The sequence below is a fragment of the Apostichopus japonicus genome, chromosome 6, assembly GCF_037975245.1.
Source record: "Apostichopus japonicus isolate 1M-3 chromosome 6, ASM3797524v1, whole genome shotgun sequence".
NCBI lineage: Eukaryota > Metazoa > Echinodermata > Holothuroidea > Aspidochirotida > Stichopodidae > Apostichopus > Apostichopus japonicus.
Genome location: NC_092566.1, coordinates 14,624,263 through 14,649,576, shown reverse-complemented (window position 1 = coordinate 14,649,576; position 25,314 = coordinate 14,624,263). Strand labels below are relative to the sequence as shown.

The 25,314-nt window shown below is 37.4% G+C and overlaps 2 protein-coding genes across 3 annotated transcripts in view; one reads left to right on the top strand and one right to left on the bottom strand.

Annotated features, from left to right (window-relative positions):
* Positions 1 to 1,277: 1,277 nt before the first annotated feature.
* LOC139969071 (gastrotropin-like) lies at positions 1,278 to 4,437 on the bottom strand. Its single transcript, XM_071973827.1, has 3 exons — positions 4,298 to 4,437; positions 2,416 to 2,609; positions 1,278 to 1,558 (listed from the first exon to the last, which is right to left on the bottom strand). Exons 2-3 carry the CDS (start codon positions 2,599 to 2,601, stop codon positions 1,343 to 1,345), a joined length of 402 nt encoding a protein of 133 aa, XP_071829928.1. The 5' UTR covers positions 2,602 to 2,609; positions 4,298 to 4,437; the 3' UTR covers positions 1,278 to 1,342.
* An 8,801-nt stretch (positions 4,438 to 13,238) lies between these two features.
* The window catches only part of LOC139969062 (uncharacterized), a 115,656-nt gene continuing 103,580 nt past the window's right edge, over positions 13,239 to 25,314 (top strand). The window contains exons 1-3 of one of the 2 annotated variants that reach the window (XM_071973807.1): positions 13,239 to 13,471; positions 16,114 to 16,176; positions 17,021 to 17,126. In XM_071973807.1, coding sequence (XP_071829908.1) covers positions 13,408 to 13,471; positions 16,114 to 16,176; positions 17,021 to 17,126 — 233 coding nt within the window. In that variant the 5' untranslated portion in view covers positions 13,239 to 13,407. Of the gene's footprint in view, positions 13,472 to 16,113; positions 16,177 to 17,020; positions 17,127 to 19,503; positions 19,696 to 20,082; positions 20,134 to 21,291; positions 21,413 to 25,314 lie in introns of those variants that run through there. The other variant, XM_071973805.1, reaches the window with a different exon arrangement.

Sequence of the window (25,314 nt, the reverse complement as noted above, 5' to 3'; positions counted from 1 at the left end):
ACCTGTAGACCTATCTGCATGGGAATCCGATTCAACGATCCCAGGGCTACACCCCTCCATTCAAAATTTGAAATCCTGGATCAGCCCCTGACAAAGGGTTGCAACGAGGGGATTAATTTGCCTACACATTAAAGACTTCAGTTAGCTCCGTTCAGACCATGAGCACTCTGACTGTCAAAATATTCTAGTTTACATAATTATCCACCTCCTAAATTGTTAAATGATTGATAGGTTGTATTATGGTATGCAATATGACTGCATTATGATTATGCGAGAGAGGGAACAATGTGGCCGAAAAATTGGTACAGTTATATAGGACTCTGAATAAGGAGAGGAGGGTTGGGGAGGGGGGATCGGGTGATGGGTGGTGGTTGGTGGGTGGTGGTTGGTGAGTGGGAATGGGAATTGGAATGATTTAAGGGAAACGCCAACAACTTATTCAGGCTGTCCAAACTTATTTTTCAACACAGTTTTGGGTGTGACGAGGAAAGGATAGGGTGTGATGACAGGGTGAAGTCATAATACTCTACAAGTGAAAGAAAACATGGTGAAAAAAACTACTTTTGTTCAAAACTTTTGTTTCGTTATTTTCTCATAGAAAGCATAACAATACGGCTAAATACAAATCACTAGATATTCAAGTACACATGTCCGGTTGTTCTCCAGTAACATCCAATAAAGAAAATGTCTTTTGGGGGTATGGAGGGTGCATGGGGATTGACATGATGTATAGTCAATATTACGTAAAACCGTTCGAGTACGTACTGCAATATTTCCGTTGTTATATAGCAATGCACGAATGTTCACTTCATTTTCTGTAATAGCCTACATCATCATACGTAATTTATTATAGTAATTTATAAAATTTATGAACGAATCTTTCTTTCTTTCTTTCAAAGTAAGGGCGGAGCTGGGTTGTGATGGGGTTGGGAGGGTGGTTGGTGATTGGCGTTGAAGAAGGCATGTATAGGAGACTCAAGTGGTAGAGTCTCCATGAGCCATTTCTTGGTAATACTTGCAACGCATGGTTGGGAGGGCGTGGTGTGTAGGTATAGAAGTCTTCAATCGTTGCTATTAACATCAACCGGTACCATTTAGCTCCCTCCCCCCACCCCCTACTATGCCCCCTTCGCCAGTGTACAGCTTGTACTTATTCACTGTCGAAACAGTTCGGTTGTAAGTCAGTCACAGAGGCATATGAACACATGAAGGTCTTAAAGGGGATGAGTTAGAATACATGAAACCAAAGAAAACGATTAGGATTATTATAGCAATCAGACGGGAAAAACTATAGATTTATCTACAACTACAATGATCAGTGAATGGCTAATTCACCCGCTTATTATGCCTTCTTGAAAATACGCTTTCCGCTAGCTCCGCCGAAGGTGAAGGTTGTAATCAGTTCTCCATTTACAACCTCACGGGTGAGTGACCCCTGACCACCCTCTCCGGACACGACGAGTTTTGAACCAGTCCAAGACGGGGTCGCAAAGACATCCTTGCCAAGATATGCACTCAATTCGTCTGCCTTGAACTTCTCACCGATGGTGAAAGTTGACTGAAAAATAAGGGGGAGAAAAAAGACATTCGTACGGTCTTAGTTTTAGATCATACGATGTATACATTTTCAAACTCGGACTTTTGTTGTAATATGGACAACGATGTTCTGTTCACATATCTCAACCTTTTTACCAGTCGTTCCATACATGGTTCAAAATTAGCCATTTTCTTAAAATTACGACAGTGTAGGCACATTGCAACAAATCTTCCTTATATAGGCTGCTCCTTGACTGTGTACTTTTATAGGTTATCCTACCGTACATACTGTGCAGGAGTATAACGTATATATATATGTATATATATATATAAATGAAAATCGTCTGTATATATATATATATATATATATATATATATATATATATATATATATCACCGGCCTCAACAAAGACTTGGGACCCCTTAACAACTATCAGTTATACAAGCATATGTAATCCGTTCTTTGCTCCTTAATCCGCTTCCTGTATAGTCATGGTTTATTTGGTTTTAATTCCATCATTGCAACTTACACTTATCTAGCGTCATACTTTCATTGTGTTACATTTTGTACTTTTCATTCGACTGCCAAGTATTGCTGACGAAGGTCCCAGGGGGACCGAAAATTCCAATATATTTTCTAAAACTTACTCCTTGTCAATTATGAGTCATATCTTATTTCTCTGGTTTTCTCTAATAATAATAATAATAATATATATATATATATATATATATACATACATATATATATATATATATATATATATATATACATACATATATATATATATATATATATATATATATATATATATATATATATATATATATATAGATATATATATATCGCCTTTAACCAAATATGGACTCAATAGTACTCACAGACAAAGCCTTTCCAGATTTTGGATGAGTACCATTAATAGTGAAAGAGTTGCCACTGATTTTGTACTCGAGGGTAGTCTGTCCACTCTTTGGTACTTTATCTGCTGGCAAAGAAAGAGCACCAACAATCGCGTCCATTCCTTCACTGCGGTCGAAAACCCATTTTCCTTCAAATGCAGCGGCCATTTTTCAGTCTGAAAATTTCAATAGTAAACCAAGTTGGAGTGCTTATAATGTAATCTATTTGTTTAAATGTTGGGTAGAAGTGGGAGGGGATTATTTGTGATGATTTTTGAAAAGGAAGACCATTTGTCAAGCCCAAAAAAAAAAAAAAATGTCATGATCTTCATCCTTCCTTTTTTTCTGATGGGAGAGTTCCCAAACTTTTAATTATTAAAATATTCGAACCTAACAAACCAAAGCTTCCTGCATTATTGTTGAAACTTATAAGTTAGTGCGTATATAAAGTTAATGATAAAGAGATTAAGAAATTAATTGTATACAAAATTTATCGTATACATGACTGAGTTGAATTATTTACTTAAATCTCTCAACGTCTATCCATCACTTAAAATAAATGCACAAAGATATAGAAGACAATTATAACAAATACGGTGATATGATTTAAACCAGTGGTGTAGATAACGGGGTGGGGTGTGATGGGGTAGGGGGTGTGGCACATGGACGCTCCAATTATGTTTCTGCCCTCTCCTCCCTTCACCCCCTAAAAAGTTGTCGGAAAAATGTGTTTTTTTTTCTGTTTTAAGCACACGCCCTTGCTTACCATTTTTTTGTCAGACTATGTTATATTTTGCAATATTTATAAAGAATTAGACACCATTTTATTTAACTGTTTTAGGATATACCGGTTGATTGCTACTTATTATTAAACTATTTTAAATATACCACAGGCTTTAACGACTCTAAGGTAAATTCTTCATCATTTTCTGTTTGTGTGATACAACAGACACGTGGTTTCAATTGAAGGAGAATATACTATCAGGTTGAATGGTAGAGCAATTAAAGGGCATAAAATATATTGACCTGTCTTAATATAGACAAACGATTATTTTACTGAATATAAATATTAAACCACGATTGTAAATGCTTGTAACCACAAATTTTTACCACTATAGAACTAAGGAAATATCATAATAAAATTATGGAATATGGTATAATGGAATGTTTCTTTCAATGAAGTTTTTCCTTACTTTCCTCACTTAGTCGGACATGACTTTTTCTGCATTTTTAAAAATAAAATAAAGTCATGCATTTGTGTTCCCTTCTGTTCAGTACCTATACGCGCCACAATTACAGGTCAATTTTTTGCGTTAGTCACTGTTAAAAAAAGATTTAGGCAACCAATAAGCACAGTAATAAAACTCTATTAATAAGATGGCTTCAAAAGTAGACTGTTCTAACGTTAGAAGTAGTATATAAATGGCACTCTAGAAAGTTGGGAAAATCCCAAAACTACGTTGGAATGTTTATCGAACCGAATTTGGATAAATCTCTCCCCCTCTCGCACCCCACCTCCACCCCACTCTCACCCCAAATGTAAAATGCAGACAATTTTCATCAAACTATCACTCTTTGCCCATTAAGTTGGTTAACCTGTCGTAATTTTTACTCGCTTGGTGCCCAACTTTATCCAAAGTGGGTTGGATACATATACGTACCCATTATTGGGTAAACTATTTAGCCAACTTGCTTAGAGTGCGTGTAAGGAAGTTGGCTATAACATTGCAGAAAAAGTATCAACACCATTTATTCGTATACCATTTTTATAAATATTATAGTAATAATCATACAACTATAATTGATTTTAATAATGAATTAATCAATTACAATGAATTTAAAAAGTTAAATGGTAAAAACTTACAAGTTGGATGTTGAGTTTCTTGTAGAACTGTAGCAAAAGCTGTTGAAAGCAAGTTTTCACTGGAACTTTGGCAAGGAGTGAGACAGATATTCCAAAAGTTTCTGTTTTTATTTCATATTTCCAGACATAAGTTTGTCAATGAAGATACCTTCCTATTGGACGAGAATATCTCACACTATAGTCTGGCGACTTATCATTGGATAAAATGTATGTCACGTGATTCTATCATATCATTAACATCTATGTCTATATGTTCTGTTGCTATTATATCAAATTCTTATTCATGTTAAAAGAAAATTACGAAATCTCAGCCAAGAGTAATGACTGTAATTAAGTATAATGGGATGTTAATGTGACTGCAGTCGTACCAAGCAGAGAGGGGTAGAGAGAGAGAGACAGTAAAAAAAATATCAAAGAACGTGACAAGTTTGATAAACCATAAAACAAAAATTTTAAAGACATCATATAAGCTAAACGAGGATCGTAAATAGATGTAAATAGCTTGTAGTTTGTTTAATTTTGTCATTAAGGATACTAGATCTGTTTGCATAAAGACAGCGATTGGGTTGTTAAATTGCAATCAGTATCTAATCATTTTCCTAAATAGACAAGATTATTTAACCACTGGCGGAGGTTCAAAGTCGTACCATTTATTCCTTTGTCTGAACGCTGTTTGTAAATTATTTAAACTATGACCATGATATCATTGACCCATCTGTCTGTATGTCTATTTTACAAGAAACCATATCTTCGGCTTAATCGTTTACTAATTATTATTTGATTGTATATATATATATATGTATATATATATATATGTATATATATATATATATATATATATATATATATATATATATATATATATATATATATATATACTCTCTCCTTAATAAAAAAAAAAATGAAATATTATGTATTAAAAATAAAGACTCCCAGTTTGATTCCGTGTTTCCGTGTCCATGGTAATATAGTTTTTTTCTTCTTAATCCTTGTCTGTAATGTAACAATTCGAAGAAAACTCGGTGTCTCTGAGACTATTAATACATTCGGGTCTATATTTCCTAACACCGTTAGCAAAGAACCCGCTTTTTTCTTGTGGGTTAAAATTTCTCTGTTAAGAAATGTACTAATTAAACTTTAATAATAATAATAATAACCAGTCAGTAATTTTTACGACGCTTAAGCGACCACAAATGTGAGAGAACCCCGCAAGGGCCTATATGGTTTACAACTTACACGTCGGGTGGCCTCCAATTCAACATTTTAAATCAAATTTGGATTTTTTTTCAATTTAGGAAGTCATTTCAGATGGGGAAACCGTAGGTTGCACTTGGATGAAAAAAAACCCACCGTACTATGACCCGGCCGGGTATCGAACCCGAAACCTCCCGATTGTAAAGCCTCATTGCTGCAAATGCCACCGCCTTTGACCACTCGGCCACAGCACCCCCCCCCCCCCCCCACAACCACACACATTTTTTCTTGGTGGTTTAACAAATAACATTTCTGTTTAATGAAATCTACTAAATAAACTTTCTGTTAATAACACTCAAATTATATTATAAAATATGTCTTTAAATACCGGTGCAGGGTATAAAGCATATAATATTCCTACTTCTGTAAACAGGAAATGTTCGAGATTATATTAGTTTGTATGCAGCATATATACTGGGATTCCTTGTTACATGGACATGTGAAGCCTACTCAAACCTTACTCTTGCTATCCTGTACTGTAACTGTAATGCGTGGAATGGATAAAGCATGGATATAACATGGATATACCATGGACATAGCATGGGTGTAACATTGACATACCATGGATATACCATGAACGCTGATATACTAACTCCCTGGATATACCGACATGATGTATTCGTTTACCGTACAGAACCTAGTTTTCCAAAAACCTGATCGTGTTCATCAACATTATTAAAAACTATCAATTAATCAATCCGTCAATCAATCAGTCAAACAAAAAAGTAATCGATGTATCGATCAATCAATCTGTCAATAAATAAATAATAAATTAATCAGTCTGTAAATCTAAAAAAAATTCAATCCATCAATTAATATACTAGTTACAATTATACAATTATACTAGTTACAGTTATAATGTATACCAGTTACAAGTTTATCATTCCAGTACAACAACACCTCATTGAGATGGGAAATAATTATCTGGATATTGGGATCTACTGCAGAGGGTCTTGGCTAGAAGGGAATCGGTTCAGCTTGACATCTTCAGTTTTAAAAGAAACCTATACTCGAAACTCCGATGAGTTGGTGGTCGGGGTGAAAGGGGGGTGGTTGTTCCTTCATTTCAGAAAGGAGAACCGTAGGTGAAGATCCTGAGCAAGTAAAACAAAATCACTGATACTCTCTCAGTCCAAATTTCTTTACATTCGGAATGTGATATGTCAAGTAAAGTATCACGATAACAAAACTCAACGTTGGACGACGGCCGCGGCGGCCGCGGCGGCCGCGGCGGCCGGGCCGCGGCGGCCGCGGATCCAAACTGATATATACCGTCTTTCCTACCTCTGCAGCTCCTGCAGAAGGCTCTCCCACATTTGTGGTCGCTTAAGCGTCGTAAAAATTACTGACTGGTTATTATTATTATTATTAAAGTTTATTTAGTACATTTCTTAACAAAGAAATATTATTTGTTAACTCACAAGAAAAAAGGGGGTTCTTTGCTAACGGTGTTGGGAAATTTAGACCCGAATGTATTAATAGTCTCAGAGACACCGAGTTTTCTTCCAATTGTTACATTACAGACAAGGATTGCAGCTAACAGCATCTCGCAAATTTTGGTACATCCAAAGGGAATTATGATTTGTAATCGATGGGTAATATTGACGTCACCGTCGTAGGAATAGATAGTATGACAGGATTACATGAACTCTGGTATACGGTACAGAAGACTGATGACGTATACAAAGTTCCTATTGGTAATTAATTATATTTATCCGTATTAATCATATTCATAGGGCAAACTTCAAATCAGAGTCGCTTTGAGTTTTAACTTCGACCTCTATAAAGCTATATATATCAATGTAAGTATATTAACCCCTCAGGACTGAGAGAAGTTACAAGCAGTTTGATAGGGTAAACTGATGTAAAGGAATACGAGAGGTGGTGTTGAGGGTGGGGTTAGGGTGGGGTGGGGGTAAGCATGGCTTGGTAATGATAAGTCAAGGAATAGTTAAAAAGAATAAGGTTGAAGATGAGGTCAAGAGTATCCGTGTATGTTGAAAAAAAAAATAAAGGGTGCGTTATTAAAAAAAAAATATGTTAACGAAAACAATCAATACTTCGGATTCAGAAATGACAGGAAATTTAGAATGATATGCCTCATGGGTGAATATTATATATGCAGACATATATTTCTCGGTTATGGTTTCATAGAATGGTTTTCTATTGTGAGCAATTCGCGATGACGAATCCTTTGAAAGATTATATCATAAATTAATTTAAGGAGAGAACTCCCTGGTTAGATTTAACTCTAAACCTAAAGTATCCGGATCCTGGGCATCCTGCCTGCAAATGCATTATCATTATGTACTTCTAGTGCATACTTTTATTTACCAAGCTTTTAGGATGAAGGTTACAAATAATTGCACCCAAATTTGAAATAAAAATGGAATAATGCCCATTCTTGATGCCTTTGCGGTGGTGCCCTCAACAAACAACCCCTTACTTATAATTTAAAGTTTGGAGTGAAATCAAGGAACTCCTTAGTGAACTAAAATTGGCATGAACGCGTATTATATGAGTTAGTTCATTGGCTACATATGCTGTTTGTACGATTCATATGCATATATAACCACCATTTTCGTTCAATGACGTCATAAAAATTGAATGTAATCACAATCTATATGTCTTGAAGAAGAATATTTAAGGAAGAGAGAAAGACGAAACATGATGGTAGTGTTTACAACTACATTCGCCCCCCCCCCCCACCTCAACCTCTTTGTCACAGCATCATTGCATCGAGCACATCCCAGACCTACAACGACAAATGCCACTTACGTCCAAAATTTGGCCGAACGCAATCAGGGTAATTGGTGACTTAACTACCCGTCCAATATATTCCGCCGTCTTGACATAGACAATATTGAATCATGGTGCCCATTTTATGTGATATCTACGCATACCCACTCACCCTTTTGCCCACCCCCTCCCCGCCTCCCCACATCCCCACCTCTCCTATCTAAAAATCATCATGACCTCTTCACATTTACGTTTCAGTAAAATCATTCAAGAAGGTAACCTAAAGGTTCGCTCTGATTCTTGTCATGACACCACAGGTTTATTTGTATTATCAAACCATAAACCCTATCCAAGTGATTTTACAACCACTTCACACAATCATATTTACACCAGATTGAAAAGATTGCAAACAATGAATTGTTTGAATTACAACTCGTTAAACTGCTCGAAAAGTTGTCTGTATATTTGCTGAGATAGCGTCACCTCTCAATCAGAGCGTCGATACCAAATACCTTCTCCAAATTAAAAGACTGATTCACGATAGTCGCTGTACAGAGTGAACTTGTCACGTGGTATATATATATATATATATATTTATATATATATATATACCGCTATACTTAAAAGAAAGAACTTAAAACTAAGAACATAAATAGAAGAAATGGTCGACGGTGCATTGATAATAATTTTGCAATATTCCATTATTTTGTGCAATTTTCACCAACCATACATTACTGTAAACATTGGTTTTTGGTCAGTGTGTCACTCAGGTAATAGAGCAGGTATAATAGGTAATTTTCATGCTAGCTTTTGTTACATTACAGAAACGATATCGTGAAATGTCTACGAGTTTATTCTAGGTTTCTAACTTCCTGCAATGTGGACAGAAGATGTACCTTAAAACTGCAATTTGCGACTACATTTGTATCTGTGGAAAAGCCGTATTACGTAAGAACATCCTGCACCTGTCTCCGCACCTGTGGAATTTTTAGCATCAGAACAAAAGCATATTACTTACCCGTTAACTGCCGCCATATATGGGCGGCCATTACTGCAACAAAATATTAATAATAATAAAAATTAAAAACACGAAACTATATATATTTTCAACCCCATAATATAAAAGCACAGACGAAATATATTTAAAAAATAGGGAACATTTTCGCCTGGCCGCTACTAGCATCCACATAAATATTGATTTTCTATTTATTAATTTGCGTTTGGTCTGTGGCATGGCACCCCCAATTGGTACCCGGCGGACCCCCCCCCCCCCACCCCGATTATTACTTCACTCCCTGTATTTTCTCTCTTCCTTTTTCCCCTTCTTTCTTTCTCTTCTTTTCCTCTCCCCGTCCCTCTTTTATTCTCCTTCTTCTTTCCTTCATTTTACCAACTGGTGCGGAATTTTGCCGACTGCATGGGTGAATGGGGGATCTCACCCCCCCCCCCCCCAACATACTCACACACACACAATTTAGCTACGGTCCTGCTTGTACAATATGTCGCTCTCTTGAAAAAGTGTGTTAAACAAGGCGAATTGCTGAAAAAAAAATCGTGCAAATGCTCCTGATATATCTTAAAGTTGGTCAGTTCATATTAAATCTCGTATTAACCTTTTTTTTTGTTGAGCAACTCTACTCCGTTAGAATTATAGTTCAGTATCGAATGGATAGCTTTTGTCTATACACGTGTCCATGGATAATTATTGTAGTGAGCAGGCGCACTACAATATTGGCATTACTGGCCAAGTGAACGATACCTATATACATGACTGGACGTTAACTCAATGTCTCAATGTGTGTTTGCCAAATATAAACATCGATCTTTCCTGCTTACTGCCCTAATAGCTCAGTGAAAATAACTTCGTCCTATACAATTTTCATTTTAATATTCATTATTTTTATTGAGTTTTGTCGTTAAACATTTTCAGCTGAATAAAATTCGCAAGATTTATCAACGAGTCCGTAGATTCTACAAACGTCAAACAAAATTTGCGAGCCCCGCCCAACAGATCATGCGCCAATTAATTTCTCTGTTTTGTTTACGACTGTTAGGCATAGAACTACTTTCACTACCGGGGCTAGCCTATGTTAAGTCTCTTGGATAGTATTTTTCTCTCCGTCTTACCGATGCATCCTGGGAAATTGTTTCATTTCCTTCCATTGCAGTGCATAGACAGGTATTTCCAGACGTTTCCTCCTCGATGGAACTGGGTCAAAATAGTGGACAGTTCGAGTATATATAGGTTACATTTTTGTTATGAACATATTGATATGTGCGGTCGCAGTGGTTTTACGGTAAATCGTTCGCACCATAAGGGCAACAGAAAACAAATTCGTTCTTTCGATTTCGACAGCTTTTCTCAATTAAACCCACCAGGTCAGAGTGCATTTAGAATAAGAAACATTGAATCTGCCTCGGAAGTTTGTTTTCCGAAATTCATCAGCAAACACGTATTGAGACTTTAAAGTTTCATACAGTCTCAGTACATATGCAGTTTCATACAACATATTATGCGTGTCACGGCGCTCACAAGCGCCCTCATTTTGTATGTACCTACATGACTGTATGGTTTGTTGTGAGCCCAAACAATAACACCATGAACAACCGACAGTTCTTCCTAATACTGCAAGCACGCCACGCGCACTATAATACTTCCTATTTGTCGGCATATGCAGTTCTAGTTGAATATGTTTGTCCGTAGTCGTCGTAAATACGTGCTTATGTTATAAGTTTAAACCATAGAGCTACATTAATGCAACTTAAACTGTAAGTACCGCACAGGGAGCGCGTGCAGTTTATGCAAGGACCAGACCGATGCCATGTAATTAAGTAGTGACCCAGAACCAACTCCGTGTGTATCAACTTGAAAAATGACAGAAGCGTATAGACAAAATTTGACACGAAATCCTCAGTCGAACAACGTGACTACGTTGCCTAGTTAGGGCCTATTTAAAGATGTCAAAATATGTCAAAATATTTATAGTTGGTGGACGGCAATGGAAATTTATTTTCAGTCGGTTTTTTTTATAGTGGCGTTGTTTAAAACTATTTCGTCATGCTGACGACAGCGATATTTCTTCGTGTTTACAAATATATCGTCATGTATAGAAACATAATGCTTCGTGTATTCTAAATACATCGTATATCACCTGTGGAAAATTTAGCATCGGAACGAAAAGTTGTGCAGGGTCTAACAAAAGCAAGTACACAGACAACACAGTACATACCATATATAAAAAAACGATGCAATACAAATGGCAAGAAGAATGATTAACGATTAAAAGACGAGTTAAGAATAATAACGGCTTACCCCAGCAAAAAAAAAAAAAAAACTGTGATGAAGGGTAGCGATTGGTGCGTGCTCTCGGTGGTCGCATGCTAACACTGAGTGGGAGTATAAACGTACCGTACTCATCTTAGGAGGTGGCTAGCATCATTTAAAACTGGACATAAGTTTCCCCATAAACCCGACTTTCAAGGATTTGGTCCACCGTAGTCAAACATTTCCCATTAATTCGACCGGTCCGCTTGATCATATCATTTACAACTCTCTTAGATGTCCTATTTGTATTTGTATTTGTATTTGTATTTTTGTATTTTGTATTTTATTTTTATATATTTTTATTTTATTTGTATTTGTAACAACCCATGGTGCCATACAGAAAGACACAACCAATAATGGAATGATAAATAATTAATAAAATCTCCTGATTTATGTTAAAAGAGTATGACTTACGCAAACAATGTATACTGGGTTTCAGACGTTTAGCTATTCTCTACGCGTAGTGTACTTTCCATCTCAGATGGTCATCAAACATTCGTCCCATGTATTTGTACTCACTAACTCTATCCACGTCCTTATTCTTAAATAACAACTGGTTCGGACACCATCTTATTTTACCCGCTTTCGGAAATCAACAATCAATTCCTTTGTCTTACTAAAATTTTATAACATGTAATATCTATCACTGATTAACAAAATCACTAATTTAATTACGGTAGCTACTATCATATTCATTCCTAATCAAACCAATAAGAGCAGTTTTATCAACAAACTTGATAAGAGGACAGTAAGGGGGTCCATAGAATGTATGTTTGAAGTATGCAAAGTAAAGAGGTAAGGTACAAGCACGGTACCCTGGTCCGGGTGCTCCAGTATACCACAATTGATAATATCATATTTAACATTATGACCAATAGGAACAAGTTTTGAATGATCGGTAATATCATTTAATACCTAGCGTACCAGAGCATTTGGGACGGCGTTCGTTTTAAGTAGTAGATCAGCTAAAATATGTATAGTATTGAATGCAGATGGGGGGGGGGGGGGTTGGAATAAATAATAATAATCATAATCATAATCATTATAATAATCATAATCATAATCGTAATCATAATCATAGTAATAATCATAATCATAGTAATAATAACAATAATAATAATACGGGCTGAGCGGTCAGTTCCAGGTCTAGAATCTTCAATATGAGATTACAGGTAGTCCATGCAGTGTGAACACGATATCATCTTCAGTATTATAATCTTTTCTATAGGCAAACTGGAGATCATCCACTCTTTTCTCTTTGTTACTCCAAACCGCCCCTTCCACCCATATTTATTTCTGTAATTATCAGCTAAAATGAGAATGCAGGATTGGACCAAGGCGACCACCCTGGCTTCCCCCCCCCCCCCTCCTGGTATTTTTATAGTCAAAACGGCAAATCGTTTTCACTCATCAGTGGAATTCACCATCCATGCAATTCATGACACGTTCAAATGTCTGGCTTTTTTTCACGTGGGTGATATACACACTTGTAGGTCGAAGGTCAAGACACTCGTAAATACGCCCATCAACAGGAAACGTAATCTACTAACTATCTGATTTCTCCAAATCGAACTTCGGGTCACGTCTGCTTTCGAAGAAATGATTCGACAAGAGGCGGCGAGCATAAAATACACGTCCTGGTTCATTTCGCTGGCCCCCGCAGACTGTAACGTAATAGAAATCATCAAAAGATACTCATTCCATCACTGCAACCAGATCAAGAGTTCAAAATACCTCTCTTATTTAACCAATTCCATTACAGCGTACAGAGATTACCAGTAACATAACTAGTATGAAACTCTGCTCGCGGATTCTTCTACTCCTTTTGAGCATTTTGTTGATGCTTCCTTCTGCACGTAAGTTCAGTGACACATTATACATAGTCCTATATTCAGTCTAGTATGTACAGCTCTACGACATAAATTATAGGCTACGCAGTAAATTGTTTATAACTTAACTTAAAAGAGTATGAAAGATTATCCCATCACGTGATATTACTTGAGCATGTTGTCCCTCTCTTGTAGGCCTAGGAAATTATAGGTAGTATTTAGAAACAGGGAAATATCGAGATTAAGTTCAGGGCCTTTTCGAAAGATTTCACACATGGTAAGGTAAAAAACGCTCGTTAACCACATAGCGTAAGTACGTTTATTAAAGCAAGACTCTATTATGGATCTTTGGCCGGAGCGCGAAAGATGTCGTCTTGAGGTAAAAAGTGGTCAATGAAGATGGTATATTATCCAGCATATAACAACCACACCAAAGGAGCTATCTTCGTTGCGTGCACATTCACATGGTCAGGGAGAGGTTGGGTGGGGGGGGGGGGGGTGGAGGTATGGTTCGTGGAAACACAACAATATTAATGGGGAGTGGAAATTCTTTTATATCCCGGTGATTTACAAAACAAAAGAATAGAAAGGAAAGTAAAACAAAAACAAAGTAGCTAGGCTAATAAAGCCTCAAATAGCGTTTCAGCTCCTACGTAATTCCTGTCCCGAATTAGATGGTCTTAATTAATCAGGAATAGAGGTTCCAATTTGTTTCTGCATCTGTATAAGGCATTATATAAAATACCATATTCCTGCCAAACATCTGACCTTCAGGGACTATCTAAATCTCTTCTATGCGGTGGAAATAAACATTTAATGTATAGAATCGAGTGGGAATGTCTTGTTAACATTGTTCCTTTCAAAAAAAAAAAAAAAAACAATAATAATTTTAAAAAAAATAGAAAGATGAATAGGAAATCCCCCTAATAATGTTGAAAATACGTTCTCCTGGGAATTATGTCATTATTACGGGCCATTTCTATGTAATCACGGCCAACAATAATAATAAGTGTCAATTTAAATCGACGTATATACCGATTCAAATCGGTCTACATCGTTTCCTATCTAATGCGACACCTCTATCTAGCTCGGTAGTTATTAATGGCAAACCGTGATAGTTAGTACTTCCTATTGTCTCCTCATTGTTCTCAATTCACGTCAAAGATTACACAATTAACAATGTAATTTGGAGGTTACAGTCCGGTTACAGTCCGTGCGAGAATATTAATATACACAAAGAAAAATATACTGTGTAAAAGTAAGTTGGCCTGACGTTCCGATCCTAATAGGATCTTCTTCAGAGGCTAAATGACAAGTTACAGTAACAGAGGGGACAAAAACACGCACAGAAAACAGACAGGTTAATGAGCACGGTGAACACAATGAGATAGATGAAAGGGGATTATAAGTAGTCTAGACAAGGGATGGTGAGAAGAAAGCAACAGGGGAAGAGGAGAGGTAGAAGAAAAAAATATACCGCACAAAATAAGCCATTAAGTCGCTTATATTTCACAGACAATTAACTTCAAATGCAGGAAATGAGGAACATGGAAACTTAAGACATCGGTTCCTGTGACAAAATTGCCCTTGGTTTGACCCGGCTTTCGACGCCCATAGGGAGGGAGGGGAGGGGGGGGGGCTTATACAGTACCATGACTAAATACGAGAGATGCGCTTGGAAAGTGGTGTACGGTGCCAGACGTGTACATTGAGGCAGAATTATTAGCAATAGCCTGTTATATTGGCAAATTCACCATTCACCGAGATGCAGTAAGATTAAACAATATTCCTCGTGACTGCACTGGGTAAAAAGTGATATCCCACGACATTGCAAATGTGTAACACAATTAGTGCGGACATTATATGTGTGTGCTCTCATGTGAGGACAGATTGAAAAAAACAGATACATCTCAGGGGTAAAGTTATTTTTTGGCATCTAAAAATATGAATTTAATGTAAGCGTCGGGTCGGGGATTAATTAATGCACCGAGACCCCTGACATTAGTGAGCCGGAGGGGGGGGGGGGGGGTGCGAGGGGAATGTACCAGCGGCAATAAGTTTCACAGCAAGGATTTACACGAGGGAGTATATCCGTCCCAGGAGATCATTTTTTATCACCTTAACCTTATTGTTCCCTTCCTCCCCCTCCCGAACTCAAACCTTGCCTTTTCCATAACATCATGATCTTCAATACCCCTATGAATCTTAATGACCTCCATAAATAATCATAATAAGTAAATCCGTGAACACACCTTCCTCCGACATTATATATATAGGCTAGTTTGGACGCATTGCCTGTCTTGAGGTCCAGGCTGTTGACTACCTGACTACGTCACGGTTTCAATGTAGCCTATACTTCCATCGACTGTAGAACATTGCAATTAATAGCTCGGGCCTCGACTTTCGTCAGCTATACACGACTAAATCCACACGTTGTGAGTTTTTGCGCCATTCGTCACGTATTAAAGCGAATGTATTGATTAAAAGGCCCTTAAAATAAATGTTTCTTCTTTTTTTTTTCAATATCTTCAATACGTAATATCATTTCATGGCTTTGGGTTGTGGAATTTTTTTGTTCACATGATGATATACGAAATATCAAAATTAATAATAAATTAAACTCTAAGTACGTATATTACTAAAAAGATGTGAATTTCTTACTTTTTCAGATTCATGGCGAAGACGTCGAAGAAGGCGTGCTCCACCACCGCGACCGCCACCGCCACCTCCAGGTTCGATTTACTTTCGTTTATTTTGTTAGATTGTCAAAATTGATTTTCAAATTTATGTTGTTTTTTTTTGCCTTAGACGATACAATACATTATTTGATTTATCAGTCTGGGGTTAAAGGTTTGGATACAATTTACATCAATAAAACTGTCATTTATCAGACGAACGTTTGTCCAGTATACCAGTCTGATGTAAGAAGAAGCAACACTGGCAAATTCTATACATTTCTTTAATTTCACTAACAAGTCGCTTATGATATCACAATGTTGACAATTAACAATTCATAATCATGGACGTATAAATATGAATGTGAGAGACTGACTTCGGTCAGCTTGCGGCTTTGATAAGCCAATTAGGCTTCTTCGCGAGTTCCTGCTTGCAGGAGGATCTAATATACATACATACATACATACATTATCATGCCCATATACATAGAGGTGGTTGACGGATGAATATACGCACCACCAACCATTTATCATTTAAAAGGGTAAACGCAACATTCCATAGAAAATCGGCATGCATACGGGCCTGTAAAAACTGTTAAAACAATTCTTCAGTCGTGTGCAAGAAGAGAGCTAATAAAGTATATCATTTCCCAAATGGAAATCAACTTTCCCCAGACGTAGCTAGGCTATATGTACGTGTTTACGCCCCTGGTTCACAAGGCCACCTTCTATACAACTGCCCAATGGTACAACATCTCCACGTGCTATAACCAAAATAACTGTTAAGCACGGTATTAAGTATGACATGGGGACACTGCAAAAAATGATTGAGAATTACAAGTGAAGTCGCCATTAATATTTATACATTAATCTCATATACCATTTCTCATACATTCTGAAGCTCCGAAATTTACTTCTTGCCCCGGTGACCTCGGGACAATCGAAGTACCAGCCACATCTGGGGCTGTCACGTGGGCGGAACCGACGGCTGGTGCTCATTCCGTGACGTAAGTCATTTACATATAGCCTACATGTGGAACCTGCATGTCTAACAGAAACTATAGTCTGAAACATGTAAACGACATGCACAGATTTGATAAAACAGATTTAGCTAATTCCTGTTGCTTGCCCCCTTCACAATGATGGTCTGTCTGAATAAGGAGCGCTGCTATAGGCTACCGTCCCTCTCCTGTGCAGACTACTGTCACTTGCGAGTTACCATGTGGTACGAGTTAAAAATGTAAAAATAGACAAAATAACGCAGAAAGTGAAATTAGGAGCAGACTATACCACTTAATGCTCCAAGAGTGTACATCGATGATTAAACTTTCTACACTCTCTTTTAGCACTACCACATTCAGTTTGTATGCCTCACCTGTTTCACTACGATATGTAGTGTAGTCATTACAAAACCCACCGTCCATCTACACCTCCCACCCCAAACCCAACCACACCCAAGGTCTTATTGCCACAAACAGAATTCCCTTTAGTATAAGGTGGAGCTTATCAAATATTCAGAGAATAACACTGGACACTCAATTTGCAAATGGTATAACATGGGGAGTTCGATTTTGATTAATTCCGATCTCTCATGACTGTGAAAGGAAGGACTGGCCGTGCGTAACTCGTTTTGTGTTTAAAGAAGTTAAGAAATCCCACGTGACGACGATGCTGCTCGTTCCTATAGCAACGCGACATGTTAACATACCACCCTTCAATATTAAACTTTCAATGAAAGTTTTTTGGGCATGTTATATGTTGGATTAGTTGGAATTACTTCGGCCAAAAGGAAGTCCCCGTTTAGTTTGTTGATGTTGTTTGCAGGCCTATATGAGGGATAAGAAGGAGAGAGGAGGGGGGGGGGGGTCATTATTGTCCTATGGATATTTTTGTCAAGCATTTTTTCCTCCGCAACCTTTGCTATAAGCGCAATTTTCTTTAGTATGAAACGTATACCGCGTAAACCGTTTTTGAACCGTTATAAAACACATCAAATGTGTTACACAACAAAGCGAAACATTTGATACCGACGAATCTTGACAAATCATATATACTGGTAAACGCTACAGTTTGGCCTCCCATAAAAGGGAGAATACGTTAGCAACGAAAAATCGGTATAGACGTTACGAAAGAAAACAGAAAAAAAAAAGGAAAAGGAGAATTTGAAGAAAGTTGACCCTTTATCCTACAGCTGAATAATTAAATCAATCATCAGGTAAGTCGTTTTATATAGGCCTATAAAAATTAGTTCTGATTAATAATTTTTATTTATATTTTTTTTATAGATAGATTCTGTGTATTTCTTTTGCAAGTTGCGTAATATGAGAAAGCCTATACTGATTGGACTATATAATACTTAATATTTAAGCTAGTCTATCATGGAGCTGTAACAATATCGTTAGTAAGCAGGGATATTCTAAACCACTATGTGTAGATTGAGCAGAATGAATCTCCCTAGATTGCCACCAAATGAAGTTCGCCGTGTCAGAGACAATATCTGTTGCATATTCGTGACTATACGAGATATGTTGAGTTTATAATTTATATAGAGATAACATTTCATCAACTATCATAATTACAGCAATACATGAAGAAACAAGTTTTTGTTTTGACCTTTAATCTAAACCATCTATTTTTTTTTGGCATCGGATGGTGGTAAATTATCGATCCTGTTTTAATATACTTAATTTTCCATAACAATGCAGATCATTACACGTTGACCAAATTTCCGTTCAAAATGAGGTCAAATCGACAGATCGATACTTTGTCGATTTGCATATGACTACTGATATGACTCAAAAAGTGTCTATAAAGATGACAAGACAATAATAAGGATACTATAACGTGATGTTATCGTGTTGTATATTAGCATACATCGAACATATTAATATAAGTTGATTATTATATTTAATTACTGATTTAGATTGATACATTTTACCCCATAAGCATCTCCTATAGAGTCCGCCCTGGATAGAGAAGTTGGAGTATATACCAGCAGCAAGCAAAGGAAGGATTTAATCCGGATGTCGAACTGTCGAGTAAGGTCATGTGATCATAATTGATCAAGGTTCCCAGATTGTCTTGATATTGCCGAAACAGGTGATTTCTAGCAATTAAGACTGATGCGGTATGATAGGCTACTTTTATTACTTATTTAAGGAAACGTTCAAAATCATAAAATGGATTAAACGGTACTATTTATACATTAAACAAAAAAAAAACATTTTTTTTGGTCAGGTTCATGTAAGGGATATTTCCTTCCTATTTCCCAGGCTTTAAAATCACTACAGACGCTAGCCCTGGATTCGGAAATGAGAAAACATTAAATAGAAAACAGCTGGACATATTATTGTATATCTTCATAATAAAAGCAAGCGTTGATCTGCATATTTCTTTGAGTATTGTCTAAAGAGGGGGACTTACTGAAGGTTGCATATCATTATATGATTGCATGATACGGTTATAGCATATATCTACTGACAGCTGTTAACCTAGTATATCTGGTTATCGCTATGTTGTTGATAATCAAATTTGTGGCGATCTTTTCGATTTTAGTTATTCTTACGCCAAATACAAGTAAGTTGAATAGAATGTTAAATTTCATTAATTTATACAATCAGTTTAGCTCTCAATGTTTCTTTAAAGCATTTCGCTCATATCAATAGTTTATAACTTGAAGAAACTAATTAATAATCTAGACAAGTTTTCATATTTATTAGTTGTTATTCCCTATAGAGCTCAACCTACATGTAACTGAATTATTTTGTTTTATGATTCTTTGTAAATAGGACTGTATGAATTAACAAAATACAGTTATGGCAGTTAGATAATAATTTCTTATCTCAGTGATAGGACGGATGATATGCTACAGGCACCTCCCGGACCCCACTTCCCGGACCCCACTTCCCGGACCCCACTTTAGACACGTTTGACATATGATATTTCATCTTTTGATTTCTACAGAAGGTTGTTCGAGCAGTAGTTCGACTCGAAGGTCTCCTGCACCGCGTCCAGGTATGTGTATAAATTATTGACTCAAAAGTATACTCAAGAACCTGCCTTGTATTCTTTCTTTTATTACGTTTCCAATGCATAGTCTCTGCTAGGAAACAATATGAAACAATTGCGTGCACTCTAAGGCAAATTTGGACTACAATGTATAGGACTCTGGTTAGGTCTAAACGGCTATTTTTTCTCTCACTGAACTGCTGATTAGATTTGTTGTATTTTGGAATACTTTGACAATTGTTGACAATTTGACAATTTTTTAACCAGTAACAAAGATGTACATAATCATAACACGAGGCATGCTAATCATGCCCACTATAATCTCTACAATACCACCATTGGAACTTTAAGCCTACAAAACCGTGCAACAAAAACATGGAATCTTCTAATGAACGATTTAAAGAGTAAAAAGTCAGTCACATCCTTTAAGAAGTGGTTTTGTAAGGAAATAATAGCTAGTTACTAACTAAAACTAAATTATACCTATATGTAATTACTATATATATATTGAACATTTAATTTGTACTTATATCTATGTATATATTCATACACATATATATATTTTGTTTTTTCTTTTCTTTTCTTTTCTTTTCTTTTCTTTTCTTTTCTTTTCTTTTCTTTTCTTTTCTTTTCTTTTCTTTTCTTTTCTTTTCTTTTCTTTTCTTTTCTTTTCTTTTCTTTTCTTTTCTTTTCTTTTCTTTTCTTTTCTTTTCTTTTCTTTTCTTTTCTTTTCTTTTCTTTTCTTTTCTTTTCTTTTCTTTTCTTTTCTTTTCTTTTCTTTTCTTTCTTCAGGGAGTCTTCCACATTGTTAAGCTTTTAAGCTTTACGGAAGACTTCCTCCACTTTGTACTTTTGTGGCAAACAAATAAATAAATACAATTTTAGGCCTGCTTTTTTAATAAATAGAATGCAACCATTTGAGACTACCCCCTCCCCTTACATGGGAGTCGGCGTTAACAACCCCAGGGCAACATCCCTGTCTTGCAACACATTTTGTTGACATCTGACTCTACCCTGATACACTGCAGGTTCATGCCCCTACCTAATTCATTCGGGACTTTAGGATCTCCTATACCATTGACTGCCCAATTCCCAACAATATATGTCCGGTCATGTGATCATGTGAATTTTCATTTGTTATTTTCCTTATATTTGATTCATAAGATTACCCCCCACGGTTTACCTACTGTCCAAGCTACAGTAGTCATGAAGTAGCGTCTACACACGCCACAATTACATGGCCGGATCCCGTCGCAACAGATGACAGGAAAAGTCCATCTGTGAGGTAAGACAATGGTTGACTTTCTAGGAATGTAATAGGTTATTGACGTATGTATAGGCCTAGACCTATGTGTTCCTGATCACTAAGTTAATCTGCAGTGTACATTATTCGGTATATTTATCACTTTTGAATCTAAAAGATAAGATTAAGTACTATAATAAACGACCTTTGAGCTTTTTTCGACAATTATTTTGCAAAACGGTTAGTACTCAAAATAGTAGGTCACATCTTATTGGGTTACATCTTTAATATGAAAACACTACGGTCTTTGGTTATGTTGTTCAATTTACATCCCCTGAGGTATCAAATCGAAGCAATCAATACTTAATTTATTCTGACGTCACACCTGGTTGCTCCAAGTTGACATATAGTATAATATATGGCAATATTTCTATTACCGATAACTAGTGTATAGGAAATCCTTCGCATTAAATTTTAACACGGATGTTTGGAAGTAGGCTACATGATCGAAGTACTGTTTGGAAATGAAACGTTTAAAGCTCGCCCTGGATACGATCACGTGGCCGATTGAGTCCATCTTGAGACTGCTTCGCCCTGGCCGGTAACTTCAACGTGGAAGTCTTACGCCCAGAGATGCCGTGATGACACCACCCCCCCCTCACGTGGTTTCGCCCGCCAGCTGAGACGGTGAACCAGGGTGTGACGCTAGGAGCCAACACGTGAGAGATTTAGGAGATGGGTGAGGACCAGTGATGCCTGTCCACCCTGCTACCGGGTGCAGCTGACAGACACAATGGGAGCTACCTCTACCCAGAGCACCCTACACCCCTTTGTGACCGCTGTTTAGTGACAGCTGTTGAGTGACAATTGTTTTGTGACAGTTGTATATGCAGTGGCGTAGCCAGACTTTTCCATCGGGGGGGGGGGAGTGGGAAGGGGGCTAATGGTCTGATTGGTGGGGCAGACTAAGCTAGTACAAAAGACATACCAAACAGTTTGCATGACAAACTGTGGCAAATCGGGTATTGTGTCAGCAATGTAGGGTACATATGGTCACTCTAGTTAGCTGACGTTTAATGTTATTTCCACATAGGTATTATTAACGATAAAACAGATCACTGAAAAAGTCATCGATAATTCTCTTTAAAAATCTGAATAGACTACGCTTTCTGTCAGTATTCAAAGATGATCAGCATGATATCTGACTTGCCTGGAAGTGTAACCACCCCCCCCCCCCATCAACAAAAGATGTTATCATTCCCCCTTCGGGCCCTTCTTTTTCATTGTCTAGGGCTCACTCAAACAGTCTAGCGAAGGTTAATTCGCCTATTCTGATGGCTGTCTGCGAACTTATCGACGAATTTCGCGCATACTATTTTGTTGTGTGTTGAATGTACCTAACCCAAGGAACACAGCGCGATTGGTCGCGTAGGCGTAGCAAAACTTGTTGTAAGTTTCAGTCAATATGCAAATTGTTTCTAAATACTGTGATATTCATTCTGCCATACACGTCCCTCACGTTTGAATCATTTCGGAACACAATCCTGGGATCAGGGATAACCATGTGAACATAAACTGAACGTAGCCTCCGCTTGTGAGTGCCGCGGAGACCGTTTAATTTCCACATTTGACAATACAGAGACAGTGGCGTTTTTTGCGCTGCTGCTTTAGGTCAAATTCTTTTTCGAGGCAATGTTCCCATGGAAGTGATTTTTATTTTGGCCACCCAATTTCGCAGATAGAGAATAAGGTAAAAGGTAAAGAATAAAAATTGCATAAAAACCATGGTAATATGCACATGGGCCCAGTAACGTATTTAGTGTGCATTCATGTTTTTTTTCTCAGTCAATAATTCCATTGGGGGGGGGGGCAAGTGGGGGGGGGCGAGCATTTCAACTGGGGGCTCCCTCCCCCTGCCCCCCCCCCCCCCCCCCCGCTGGCTACGCCACTGTGTATATGCACCTCAACAATCGATCATAATAATACGGACGGATGGACGGACTGAGGCTCACGGAGTTTACTTCGTGATTATGTATAATTATCAGCATTAGCTTTGCACATATATGGCACTAGTGCGCAGGATAAAACAAACTGACTTTGAATTGGTCACAGGTAACCCAGTATAGGCCGCCTATCTATGTAGGTCTGTATCTTTGTGCTGGTAGGATCATGTTTTTGGAGTATTTCATTTCTATAAGGGGATATCAAGTTATTAAAGATGTCTCTGCAAATTGAGAAACTGTTAATATGATAACCTTTATTGTTTCATATAGTTAACAACTCCCCCCTCTCCCCCTCTCCCCCTCTCCCCCTCTCCCCCTCTCCCCCTCTCCCCCTTTCCCCCTCACCCCCACCCAAGGTCTTATTGCCACAAAAAGAAAAGTCCCTTCAGTAATTTGGAGCTCATGAAATTTTCAGAGATTACCACTCATGAACACTCATTTTGCAAATGGTATACGGCGGTAACATGGGGAGTTCGATTTTGATTAATTCCGATCTCTCATGACTGTGAAAGGAAGAGCTGGTTGTGCGCAGGGACGTAGCCAAGGCCTGATGATTGGGGGGGGGGGTGTAGTGGCTGAAATTCCAACTGGATGAGTTTTGGAGCCAGAAAATTCCGACTGCTGCCTTGAACCCCCCCCCCCCCCCGCACTAATAGTCAACGATACGGTCAGTGTCATTCAGACACCCCATCTTTCGCGACTGCACTTATGTTCCGAACTTTTTGCGATACATTTGTACCTTATGGGGCAAATTTTTTGCTTATGTTGATGGCACTTTTAAGCTTCCGTAGATAAGCATTGCGTGTTTTTATTGTATACCATAGAGACAATGTATATCCCAACGACGTAGCCAGGAATTTGAAAGAGGGAGCACTTTTTTGCGATTGATATGGGGGAGGGGTCTAAAGGGAGGGGGTGTCCCCCTCCCCTTTGAGATATTTTTGAATAATTGAAGGTCCTTAGATGCGATCTGGTGCAATTTGTTGCCAGTTTCATCATGATCATATGATATCATATTATCAGCAGATTTTGTTTCCTGTTTGAATTCTTTTACATGTTCTTTTACATAATATATCAGAAAGACAAACATAGTGCTCTTTTTCAATTTTTCCAGAAGGATGATTCTTGTTTATTGTCCAATGTCTGGACTTTAATACATTTGACGAACTTAACTGATGGACAATATAAACTTTCATATTTTGTAAGACAGCCAAATGTGCAGTGGCCTAAATAAAATATAGTTATCGCTGTGTATTAGCAGTGTAATAATTATTTATAGGAAGTGTGTATCACGTACGATTGCTAGCTTAGGTTCATAACATGCTGTTCGTGCAACAACTTAGGAAGAATCATAGAGAGGATGAGAACGAACGTTGTCGACGTCGTTGTGCATACGGTTCGTGACATTCCATCAAGTGGGGTTAGGTAGGCAATATCATATTTTATTACGCAGTAGCCAAATGTAGGTTTGAAATAAGCTATAGGCTAAATTTAGCTAATTGCATCTGCCAAACTAATTATGTATTTGAATCAGTAGGCCTAAATGTTACTACGATTATAATCGAGTTAACGGAGCTGACGAGTATTCAAGATCAAAAGAGCACTGACGAAATACCATTCTAATAAAAACAACAGTTTGTAAACATTCTTTTCGACACTGAAAGGGGGGAGCAGTCGCTCCCCTGCTCCTCCTGGCTACGTCCCTGGTATATCCTGAACTTACTTGAAGCAAGCGAACAGGGTCGACCCACCCAATAGCAAAATTAATACATAAATGATCCGAATTGAAGCTGGCGAACGTTGTATTTTTTTTTAGAGTATTCAAAATCATACGAAGTTTTGTATGGTGGAGTATAAGGATCGCGAGATACAATTTCTAAATGTGACGAGGAAAATGTGGTAAATATGACTGATTAAAGGTCAATTTTGATCGAAAATTTT